The sequence below is a fragment of the Chinchilla lanigera genome, unplaced genomic scaffold (genome assembly GCF_000276665.1).
Source record: "Chinchilla lanigera isolate Chin_1 unplaced genomic scaffold, ChiLan1.0 scaffold00006, whole genome shotgun sequence".
Classification (NCBI taxonomy): domain Eukaryota; kingdom Metazoa; phylum Chordata; class Mammalia; order Rodentia; family Chinchillidae; genus Chinchilla; species Chinchilla lanigera.
The window spans coordinates 42,761,026-42,773,697 of record NW_004955407.1 but is presented as its reverse complement, the minus strand read 5'-3'; the positions used below and the strand labels follow the sequence as shown (position 1 = coordinate 42,773,697).

Sequence of the window (12,672 nt, the reverse complement as noted above, 5' to 3'; positions counted from 1 at the left end):
TTTGTTTTCCTGAGAAACTATTTTGTAGATAATAATATGTAAAATGATAACCATTGATAATTTCCTACCACTTTGTCTGTAATTTGCTAAGTCCCCCCTATTATTATGTTATCCTTCTTTTATTCTTTAAAATAAAAAAAAATTTTTAAAAAAGTATAAGACATGTTTTTAATAAAGTTCACTTAAACTACTATTTTAGTGAAATAAGTTTATCTTTAAAAAACTACAGAGGTAGGGAGATTCATCAGGGCTGACGAGGGGAGCTGCATCAGAGATATTCAGAGAAGATTAACTGAAAATACAGGTACTCCAGGGTGGGGGAGGGATTTACACTCTGAAAATTAATCACAGAGATACATGTAGATAAAATCACGTATCTGTATAGTCGCAAAGGGGAAACTACACTGCCATGGCTGGCCTGCACCACCCCTACCCGTTCCTCTGGGTAGCAGCTGCACAGAAAGCACCCCAATTAGCCTGAGGAACAAACACGCTGCAGAGGCTGGACTCCTGCACAGACTCTGTATACCAGCCCCTTCTCCTCATCTCACTGGCATCCTTTCCAGCACTCACCACAGGCAAAAAAGCCCCTCTCCCATTCCAACTCCAAGTAGGGAGAAGATAAGCAAATAGTGCCCGCTGAATCTAGCAGGCACCAACGCCCACTGAGTGGCATGGCTGCTTATAATGAGACTGCAACTAAGGCAGGAAGGGAAATGAGTGGACACTTGGGCTCTAAAGTACAATGGTCACGTGGGAACTACACGCACATTCCCTTATTGAAGCGTTTGACTGGAGTCTCCACTGGACTTTTTGTACTTTCCTTTTTTTTTTTGCTTCGATTAGGTGTTTATTTCCACCCTCTCTTTCCCCTATTCTCTTTCTTCAATTCTAGCTTCCATAGCTACGATTTTCTTATTTTTGTTTCCCCTATATTCTGCTTTCTCAGTCATTCGTATCTTCTCTTGCATTAACATTCTGTAATTCTTTCCTTTTTTTTGTTCTTCCTTATCTCACCTAGCCCCTTGTCTTCCCTCTTTACAGGTCTTTTCTCCACCGAATAGGTACGCAGGTATCAGTCTCACAGGAGTCCTCAATCCCAAATTACACTTCCCTTCTACATCCTGCTCCTGCCCAAATATGTATCTTCTTAAGACCCTCAACACAAAATTTCAACTACAAAGCTACAGTAATAAAAATGGCATGGTACGAGCACAAAAATAGACATGGATCAATAGAACAGAATAGAAGAACAGAAATAAAAATGAAGAAAACTGTGTACATCATCAAAGGCTGTGGGACCTCTTCACACAGACAAATGGGAGTCTCAAGAGGAGAGAAAATAAGGGAGAAAGACATACTGGATCCTGAATATACAATGGCTGAAACTCCCCAAATTTGATGAAAACACATTAATCTACACATACAAGTGGCTCAATGAAGTTTAAGAAGAATACACTCAAAAGAGACACACATACACATGCTACAAACAAATTTCTGAAATAGTTAGACTCAAGAATGATACAAAAATCAACTCATCACATTCAAGAGATCCTCAATAAGATGAACAGCTGACTTCTAATCAGAAACCAGAGGCCAAAAGGCAGTGAGCAGGTAGGACATTCAAAATCCTGAGAGGACTCTACATGCAAGAAACTTTCAAAAACAATGGCAAAATTAAGACATTCCCAGAAAAACAAAACTAGAAAATTAATCACTAGCAGACCGGTCATATAAAAAATACTTAAGGATTTCCTTCAGGCTGAAATGAAAGGACACCAAACAACAGCCTGAATCCATAAGAAGAAATAAAAGGAAACAGTAAAGATAATTACATAGGTAAACATATAAGACAAAATGAATATAATTTTTGTTTTTAACTTTTTTCAGATATAAAAGACAAATGCATAAAGCAATAAAAGCAAAACAGGGCTGGGGATTTGGCTCAGCAGCACAGAGCCTGCCTGGTAAGCGCGAGGTCGTGAGTTCGATTCCTGGAACTGGAGAAAAAATAAACAAACAAAAAATTTTTTAAAAAAAGCAAAACAGATAGATATGCTTTGAATGTCAGTATTAGGAAAAAGGAAATAATGAAGCCACACAGGCAAATAATTTAATAAACTATTAAAATTAAGTTGGTATAAATCTAAATTAGATTGTCATAAGATGTTCACTAAATCACCAGGGCAAGCATTAAGGAAATAATTGAAAAAAAATGAACCAGGCCCAGTGGCATAAATACGTACTCTCAGCACTCTGACAGGCTGAGGCACAAAGATCTCAAGTTTGAGTCCAGCCTGAGCAACTTTGTGAGTCCCTGTCTCAAAATAAAAGATATTTTAAAAGGGTTGGTGCTAGGCATAGTGGAACACACCTATAATCCCAGTACCTGGGAGGCTGAGGCAAGAGGATCCCTGTGAGTTTGAAGCCAGCATGAGTTATGTAGTAAGTTCAAGGTCAGCATGAATTACATAGCAAGATCCTGTCTCAAAAAACCAAACAAACAAAAAAACCCAGAAAAATAATAATAAAATAATTACATTTTTTAAAAAAAAGACCCTAGGTTCAAGCCCCAGTACATGTATATATTTTATACACATACATATTAAATATGTAAGTATTTTATACACATATCAAATTTATGTATGTTTTATAAATACATACATATTAAAATAAATAAATTAAAATGAAGAAAAGACAGTAACAAACAGGACCAAAAAAGATTTAAGACATAGAGGAAACAGCTATAAAATACTGTCACATGCATCAACATGTGTGAAACCCAGGAAGAAGAAAACACAAAAGGCCTCATGAATCCATGACAAATGCAGGAAAGCCCACAGACACGGGGCCTGGAGGCTGCAGGCGATGGGGAACTAGGGGCTCTGAGGGGTAGCTACTGCCCAAGGAGGGGTCTTTCTGAGAGGATGAAAAGGATTTATTCCTGACATTGCATTCTTTTTCTTTTTCTAGAAAAACTGTGGATATACCAAAAACCACTGAAGGCCCAATTTGCAAGAAAATAAAACTATGTTTTAATTGTGCATGTAAAAATTAACTGAAAATAAAATTTCTTCTTCATGCTGCAGGTGGGAAGGGTTAGCAACAGATCAGCAGAGCTGTATACCCTGCTGCTCAGGGAGACCGGCCAGGAGATGACAATCACAGGGAGAGCCAGTCAGCTCCATGCTCCCAACTCCCAAGCAGTTTGTGGCAACCGTTTCAGTAGGCACATGGATTTTTCAACACCAGACACCAGACACCATCTTATTCTATCTTTTCAGTGTGATAAAGCACAGGGAAGAAGGGCTTGGGATTTAGCTCAGTGGCACAGCCCCTGCCTGGCAAGCACAAGGTTGTGAGTTTGATTCCTGGTACCAGAAAAAAAAAAAAAAAAGCACAGGGAAGAGATTGAGAACTTCTATGCCATCTGTCTAGACTTGTGCAAGTTGCTTCGGCCTCAGTCATCACAAAATGGGTCTTGTGGCACAGCACTAAAATCATACTTTCAAGGGTTTTTGTTTTTGTTTTGAGGCAGGGTCTTCCCACATAGTTCAGGCTGGCCTTGAACTCACTAAATAGCCCAGGCTGGCCTCATACTGGCAATGATCCTCTTGCTTCAGCCTCCTAAGTGCTGAGATTACAGACATGGGCCACCATACTTTCAAGCTCTGAACACCTGTTTTGTGTTAATAAATCCGGTAACTTCATAAACTTTCTCTTTTACAACAGACTTACCATTCCTCAAAAGGAAAGATTCAGAGCAGCTTTAAGTTAGGATACTATGAAGTTTCCCAAGTACTTTAACTGCCCCCGGATTTCCTGACCATCTCCCAGGCCCAGCCCAGATAAGAGGACTCCCCAAGATTTCTGGCTCTCCACCCACAGTGCTGGGTGGACTTGGGAGCTGACCTTCAGGCCAGAGCACTGCAGCTCAAGCCCCAGAGGCCACACTTCCTTCTCTACTCTGACATAAGCCCACAACACAATACCTTCATCCCGAAAAAACAAGAGAAAAGTTTCCCTACAGGGCAAATGATAAATCACAATTAAGAGTGGAGCTGCATACAGGTCCACAAAATAGAACTGGTAGCAGGCACTTCCTCCTGGAATCTTCCACTGCCCATAGTCCCGCTGGTAACCCAGGCTGAAGTAAGGGTTGTCCTGAAAGCATTTCTGAACTACAGAGCACTTTCTTCAGACAAAAATCATTCAGAGAAGCCCAATATGTAAAAAGCACAAGGGGTGTGGCCAAGAGCAAGACTGTCATCCTGACCTATAAGAACCCTGACCTCCCATCCCTCACAGGAGCATGAACAGCAGCCCTCTGGGCCTCACCACAAAAACAGAGATGTGGTGTTTTACACAGCTTCCTACAGGGAAGGCCACACAGGTGGACACTGCACGGCCGTAGGTCCACTCCACCGAAGGCTCAGTGTTATAGACAGCTACGTTAGATAGAAATTAACGGGCAGAGAGGGACCAGGCCCTCAGAAAGGTACCAGGCCCTTGAACGAGTCAATGCAGAAGATGAGACATATCAAAACTGCGGCAGGAGACAAGGTGGAAGAGAGCCAGGGTTGCAGGCCTCCCTAGAAATAGCCGCTTGGGATCATACTGCAATCAGCACCACCCGGTCCAATAAGGCGAGATAAGGCATCAGATACCTAGGTAGGTGACCAGAGCCCACACTGACCCAGAATGCCTTTGATCCTTCTATATTAGAAGTTATAAATAAGCTAGTTAGTGATGCTCACCATATACCCTTGCTACATGCCTGGCTTCCCTGTTTGATCTACATTAGCTAAGCAACTACACTTGTGACTCCATTGGTTACCCTCCTTTTGGCCAAGAATGGGCTGAGATGTGGTCATTTTCATGTATAAAAACACCCAGACAAAAAGCCCTGGTGTCAACCCCCTTTTGGGTCCCCTCCTGTCTCTCAGGAGCATTCTCTTAATAAAGCTGTCCTATTCTTAACCTCCTTTGTCCTTGTATTCACTATCTGATGATGATCAAGAAACACAAACTCAGCACATCAGACATCTAACAAGCTAGGGGTCACATCCCTGTGACATCAAGTCACTGCTTCTCCTCCTCCACCTCTGCTGTCTCAGGAAAAGCTTGATGGCAGTTTTCTGAGATTAGCAATGTCTGACAAAGCAGCACAAATGGTGCAGGTAGCAACCACAGATGGCTTTACATGTAACAGCAAGCGCCAACCTCCCAGACACCAGACCCACCCCACCCAGGGTGCCCAGCCTGTGGCAACCCTGCAGCAAGCAAAGCAAACACTCGGGTAGGCCAGGAAATCCACAGGCACGCGGCCAGCGCACACAGAGCTCACAGGGGGCACCTGCAGGCACTGACCTGACTGGACACTCATGGAAGGGCTCATCCTGTAGCCCCTGAACGCTCCTTTACAGAAAATCACTCCCTCCCTCCCGTTTGTATTAACTCTCTGCTTAGTTCACCATTTCCTAAATGTTAAGATCAGTATAAGAAAAGATGTTTTTAAAAGTTAGATTTTCTAAAACTCCACAGAATCACAGAATACCACACATATCTTAGTGATAACAAAACACAATAGATATGCCTGGAAAAAAGGAAGAACACGAGTACGAGAATCAAGGTAAGTTCACCAACAGTGAATTAGACATGTTCAAAGAACATCTAAACTGACCACAGGTCCTCTCAACACTTTCAAACACTACCCTACAAAGAGATTTGGTTTTCATCAAGGAAAAGACGAAGCGGTGCTGCACAACCACTGCTAGCCACACATGGCCAACTCCTGCACTCCAGAACTTTGCCTACTGTCAACAGCCCAGGAGAATTCTTCATGGGACACACATTTCCACGAAAAACAAAGCAGGCTTACAGTTTTCAGAGAATGTTTCTCACAAACCCACTCCAAAGGGCAGTAACAGAAGTAACCCAATCGGCTTACAAGCAAGCAAAAGGAGGTTGCTGATAGCAACTCTGCTCTTCAGACAGGTGCAGCGATATTTGTGGCACAGATGGAGCACAGCCACACAGCAAGAACAGTGTGTCCCTGCTATTTTGGGACAATGGCCCTGGGACCTCAGGGAGTGTCCTGTGAGGCTTTCTGTTAAGCCCATCTGAGAGCTGAAGGGACAGCAGAGGAGGCATTCCACAACCATGGCAGTGAGTCTGACCATGCCACAGACCTGCCCCGGGGACAAAGGGAACAAGAGCAATTGGGTCCGCATCACAGGAATGACTTGTACAACTCCAGCCAGGACAAGGTCGGAATTTGGGTGGAAATGTGATGAAATGAAGTAATGACTTCTGGCTTTAAGTTAGGCTGGATCCTGGAGCCTTTATATTGGGCAAGCAATACACTGACTGGTGTGCTCCCTGATGGCTAACGGGATGAGGACTAATTGCTAAATTACTTAATTAATTTCTGTATACAATGAAACTTCCCCCAAAACATTAACATAAAATAGCATAAAACGGCACACTCACCAGTGCAACAGATTTCTACTGTGAAATTGGCTAATGCAAGTGATCAGGTAAAAGGGCATTAACCATGTACACCCTGTGAGGCAAGGTGAAGAAGATGCTGCTCCAGCAAATGGCACAAGACTGGGCGATGCTCAGAGATGCCCTGAACTCTCCGTGTCACCACAGGCGCCCCAGCCCTCAGATGGACAGCATCACCACAGGCACCCCAGCTCTCAGGCATCCCCAGCTGCCCCAGCCCCCTCACAACATCCCCACAGATTTCAGGGCTTATGTGGCCTACAGGGATAGAATGAGAATCACGTGGACACATGCAGACACACGTCTGCGCCATGACCTGGGAGTCTGTGCAGATGGTGTCTGCATGGAGGAGATGTTACTGGTGAACATCGTCCTACACAGATGCAGAGGGCACAGGGCCCTCCACAGCGGCCACTGTCACAAGAGCACCACATAAGCTGACAAAACACAAATGTTCTGAAGAAGAAACCATACTGTGTGCCAATTTCTAGAAGCATCTAATATTGTTCTGTGTTGACACAGGTCACAAAACCCTAGGGCAGCTCACCCTATACACCCGCCACATCCTTCACCCCGAGATGGTACCACCCCTCCCATCATGGACTTAGGGCTAGAGTGCCTCCCAAAATACTCATGTGCTCAGAGATGGGGCTTTTGGAAGGTGAACGGATCATGGGAGTGCTGTACTCATCACTGGATTCATCCACTGACAAATCCATAGCTGAAGGTGCTATTAGGATGCAGGGCCTGGTCAGAGGCCGCTTCGCCAGAAGCAGGTCACTGAGGCCATGACCTGGGGGGGTGGGTCTCCCTCACAGCCCCTCCTCTCTCTGCTTCCTGACCCCTGTGACACGAGCAGCTTTCCTCCCACTAGACCCTTCCACAGCCATTTCTGCATTTGACTCTGACAACCACAGATGGAGACTTCTGAAACTGTGAGACAAAATAAAGTGCTCCTTTTAAGTTGTGGGTTTTGGGTATTTTGTTCCAGCGACAAGAAAGTGATATTGAGGCAAATCTTGCCTAGACCATAAATCGTCATCAACCCTTTTGTATCCAGCTGCCAAATGGGCATTGGCAGATCCATGTACGTCACCTGAAGGGGTCCCCCACTTCCTGCCAGACCAGGCCAGGGCCCTGCCCTCCAGTGAGCCAAGGAGGAGAACCACAGCCCACCTTGCACAGGAGCCTGCTTCTGTGGCTGTCTTGAAGAGGAATAACACTCAGCTCCCCGACAGAGCCACATACCCTGAGCACAGATGCCTTAGTACCCATGTCCAGAGCTTTGTGGTGTCCGAGCCTGTGTCCTCAAACAGCAAGTGCAGCAAAAGACTCCAAAGCTCTGAGGAGCATCCACAGGCAGCATGCTGTAGGAAGCTCACCACTGCACTCAACTGTGTAGCCTGTTCTTGGGCTTCCTGTGGCTTATAGAACTACCTGCTACCTGCGCTGCCTACTGCTTCTGTCTCTCAGCTGTGTGTGTGTCCCAACGCTTGCAGGGCAGCCTAATGCTGCTGCTCCAAAAGTAGGCGCTCAGCACCCACCCAGTCCAGGGCCACAACACACTCCTCTTCCAGTAGGTGCCTCTGATCATGCAGCATGGCATGTCCTCCAGCAAACAGGGTATCCACAAGGATCATACCCCATACTGCCTGTACCAACAGCACTGTGTCCTTCACATGCCTTGCCATGTGCATGAGGAGGAAAACTTTTTACATGCCTACTACAATTAAATTCTACCACTGAAAAAGTAAAGCCACAGGGTTTTTGTTTTTCTGTTGGTGTTTTGAGACAGTGTGTTGCTATGTAGTTCAGGTTTGCATTAAACTCATTCTGTAGCCTAAGCTGGCCTCGAACCACAGCAATCCTGCCACAGCCTCCAGAGTGCTGGGATTACAGGAGTATACCATCAATGCCTGGCCTAAGCCATGATTTAAAATACATATTTTCACATGCAATGTGCATGTTTCTAATTTCTGAATATTCTCTCAAACTTTCATTTTCTTTAATCCAAATGAATGAGGATCTATAGGTTTAAGTCCACAGGGCAGGAGCCAGTGACATCCCCACAGCACCTGCCTGCCTTCCACCTCTAACTGAGCAAGACGCAGGCCACCAGCTGTGGCTACAACTCCAGAGGACAGGAACCATGAGGGGGCCTTCCCAGTAGTATCAGACAGCTCTCCAACTCAGTCCTAAAAGCAGAGCTCCATCCTCTTTAATCTAGTCTATACAGCTGGACCAAATACGCCTGTCCTGCTAGAGAGATAGCACCTGTATGGCATCTGTAGCAGGGCCTGATTCTCCTAGCTACTCCACACAGTACACAGCAGCCTCTTTCGTTTCAGGAAGATAAAATCTCACAGGCAGAGGAATTGTGAAGATGCGATTTTTAAGCAAGATAGACAAGGCCTATGCACTATCACAGGTGCCCAGTATCTGCAGATGGGCAATGGCTTGCATCAACAAGAACTCTGCCAAAAACTCTCCTCACTCTAAATCCTGAAGCACCTGCTAAAACGACCATAACTGCTCTCAAAATGTGACAAAAGTGCTTAACATCAGGAAGCATCAGTAACAGGGGGACCAAGGCTCCATATACACAACACAAAAATCAGATCTACTTACTGTAACACCAAAACCAAATGACTGAGTCCAGGCTCAGGTCAGCCTCAAGGAGATAAGCCATGCAGAGTTCCACATGCCTGCATACCCCACTGTGCCCAGCACAGTCCAGGAAACTTCTGTGCCCTCTGCAGGGAGAGCAGAGGTTTTCACTGTGTTGGACATGTGTGAAGCACACACATACACACAGACATGTGCCAGCACACATGCACACATACCCAGACACACAGAGACATATGAGCACGGATGTCCACACTCACGTGCAAGGTATGCATGCAGGTGCCAGGGAGACCTGTCTGGAGCAGCCGCAAACCTCACCTGGTGTGCGCCCTGCAGCTTCCTGTCCAGCGCTGCCAGTTGCTTTGCATGAATGGTGCTCATTTCAGTTCTCAGACTGTCTTTTGCAGACTGAAGCTCTATGTTATGTTTCTGCTTTAGTTTCTCCAACTCCTGGGTCAAAATCACTTGGTGCGAAGAGTCCTTTAACCGCAGCTGTTCCTCAAGGTCTGCTCGCAAAAGCTCTAGAGCCCGCCTGTGCTCATTCCGAACAGTCTGCATTTCAGACAGGTAACAAGATTCCAGAGCGTCCAGGTTGGACAAATGTCTAGTTTCCAAAGCACTGATCTCAGCAGCATGTTTCATCTGCAGTTCAGCCACACGAGTCTCCAGAAGCACCTGGTGCTCGCTCTGCAGGGTGGCCATCAGCTCAGCAAGCTCAGCCTGGTGCTTGCTCTCGAGCTCTGTCCTCAAGGACAGAAGCCGCTGCTGGTGCCTCTGCTGCAGGAGTTGGAGCTCGCGTGCATGCTTCTCCTGGGCATCCTGCAGGAAAGCATCTTGCTCTGCGGCAAACTTCTCCACGATCTCCTTGCGCTCCTCCAAAAACCTGGGGCAAAACTCTTAAGTGAACCTAGGCAGCAGGGCATATGGGCACACTGCACAGGCTCCCTCTAAATACCCAGCCACTCTCCACACAGAAAGCTGCCTCAGCTGTTCAGAAGCTCAGCCTAGGCGTTAACTATCCTGAGGGGAAGCTCACGGACCACAGCTACCAGAGTCATCAGGGCTCAGGCTGCAGGGAGGACACAGCACCACAGGGAGACTGTGCCCACACCCCGAAAAGACATATGGCAACTGGCACTTGCAACAGCATTGGGCCCAGGTGCTAGACCATCTCTGCACCTCAGTGGGAAAAGCACTACCTTCAGGGAGACAGGGCCACACAGCAACCAACAGGCCTGAGGAGAATGGTAGTGAACTCCAAGGCAGGCAGGAGGAATCAGTTTTAATGAGAAGGGTACATCCTGTGGAGCCAAAAGAGCCTGGAACTGTGACACTGAGGAAGCATCAGCTCGCCATAGGCCCAGACAACACACCGGGCCTCCTGTGCTTCACAAAGACAGGAACAGGGCCTATCTTCACATGCCATCCCTGACCAGACACTAAATCCACAGGCCTGCTGTAGATCCGCCTTGAGTGACCCGTCCACGTCGTGGGAGCGCTAGGCCACACTTCGCCCAGATGGGCAGGTCTGGACCTCAACTCATTTCTGACCACACCCTTGTGATGCTGGAGAAAGGCTGGGTAGAGTGGAGGGAGGAGAAGGGGCAAAGCCAACAGCAAGGACGTCTCCATCACCACTGCCCCCACACTAAGGGCTACAGGACTAACACCAAGAAAGGCAAATAACCTGGTCACATTCCGAATCTATCTAAAACTTCAGGGAAGTGTGAGCTTTAGAAAAAAAATGTTCATTTTATGGCCAGGCATGGTGGCGCACACCTGTGATCCCAGCATTTGGGAGGCTGAGGCAGAAGGACAGCCATGAGTTTGTGGTGAGCCTGGGCTACACAGTGAGTTCAAGGCCAGTATGAACTACATAGTGAGACTGTCCCCCGACACCACCAAAAAAACCAAACAAGTTTATTTTAAAAACCATATATCTAAGTGAAAAACACCATGGATGAACTACATATGTGAAGTTTAAGGTTCTGCCATTAAAACTTAAAAACACACAAATAAAGGACAGAGGAATAAAAGATGCACATCCACCTATGTCCACCACAAGAGCTCGGATGCCATGGGAGGACATGGCTGTGCTGCAGCTGAAGTGACCATCATGGAGAGCACAGCTGGCTCCTTGCGCTTTTAGGGGGAAAGCTCAGCGCCTGCCTTACTCCTCCCAGACCCTGCCCACACAGCCCACTGCACCCCCCAAGGCCTGCCTCTAGGCCTTGGCGGGCATCTTCAGCAGGCGCCTCTGTATCACCCAAAGCCCACAGTCACCCACCTGTTCTGAGCCAGCATCAGCTGGAGGGCACAGCACTCGTCCGGGAGGGGCATGGTGTGCTCCCCATGCTGGGCTGCAGAGGGCTCCTGGCCACACCGGCTGCACAATGCAGCATCGTCCCCAGCAAGCCCTTGCTCCAGCTGCCGCAAGTGGCCCTGCTGCTCTGTCAGGGACCTCTCCAGGTCCAGGATCTGGGCTGCCTGCTGGTCCTGAAGCTTCTTCATTTCAGCTTCCCGAAGCTCAAACCTGCTTACTATGGACCGCTTCTCCAGGTCAGCCTTTTCTCGAAGCTCAAGGAGCATGGAGGTCACCTTCTCTTCAGCTTCTCTCTTCAGAGCTTCACGTGAAATCTGCCACTCTGCTTCTTTTTTTTTGAACTCCTGTTTCAGTAGTTGAATCTTCTCCTCAGTTTTGTTTAGTTCTTCCTGGTGGTCTTCCACTAAACTAAATTTTACCTACAGATAGCAGTTTTATTCAAGAGGAAAGGAAACAAAGGGAAAGATTATCGGAAGCAATTACCCACGTCTACCTCCAAAGATGGGCAAACTTCCCCCAACACAGGCACTGCACTGAACACAGCAATGGTAATTCTTCTTATGCTGATAGGAATGAAAAGAACCCAAAATGAACCAACGTAAAGCCAGGCATGGTGGCACAGCCCTGTAGTCACAGCACTCGGGAGGCTGAGGCAGGAGGATCACCATGAGTTCATGGCCAGCTTGGACTACAGAGTGAGTTCAAAGCTAGCCTAGGGGCTGGGGATTTAGCTCAGCGGCAAAGCGTCTGCCTGGCAAGCACAAGGTCGTGAGTTCGGTTCCCGGTACCGGAGAAAAACCAAAACCAAAAAACAAAACAAAACAAAGCTAGCCTAAACTACATAGCAAGACCCTGTCTCAAAAATAAAACAACACAAAACAAACTTAAAACTATCTGTTCACTGGGTGTGGCGGTGCAAGCCTGTAATCCGAGCACTCTGGAGGCTGAGGCAGGAGGACTGCTGTGAGTTCAAGGCCAGCCTAAACTACATAGCAAGACCTTGCCTCAAAAAAGGGAAGAAAAAAAAAGACAGAGAGACAGAGAGACAGAGAGAAAAAGAAATGAAAAAAAGAAAAACGTTTGAAAATAAATAAAACTATCTGCTTACCTCCAAAAAAACTAACATCTGGAAATACACACATACCAGTGGAGCAAAACCAGGCCCAGACATGATCAAGAGGATCACAGGGTTTTCCATAGAGCAGAGGCCACCT

The 12,672-nt window shown here is 46.7% G+C and overlaps 1 protein-coding gene across 5 annotated transcripts in view; it reads right to left on the bottom strand.

Moving 5' to 3' along the window:
- Pcnt (pericentrin) overlaps positions 1 to 12,672 on the bottom strand; it is a 100,774-nt gene that overhangs the window by 62,154 nt on the left and 25,948 nt on the right. For all 5 annotated transcript variants that reach the window (XM_013505794.1, XM_013505781.1, XM_013505784.1 and 2 more), the window contains 2 exons: positions 11,423 to 11,877; positions 9,454 to 10,018 (listed from right to left, as the gene is read on the bottom strand). In XM_013505794.1, the coding sequence (XP_013361248.1) occupies positions 9,454 to 10,018; positions 11,423 to 11,877 (1,020 nt within the window). The remainder of the gene's footprint in view (positions 1 to 9,453; positions 10,019 to 11,422; positions 11,878 to 12,672) is intronic.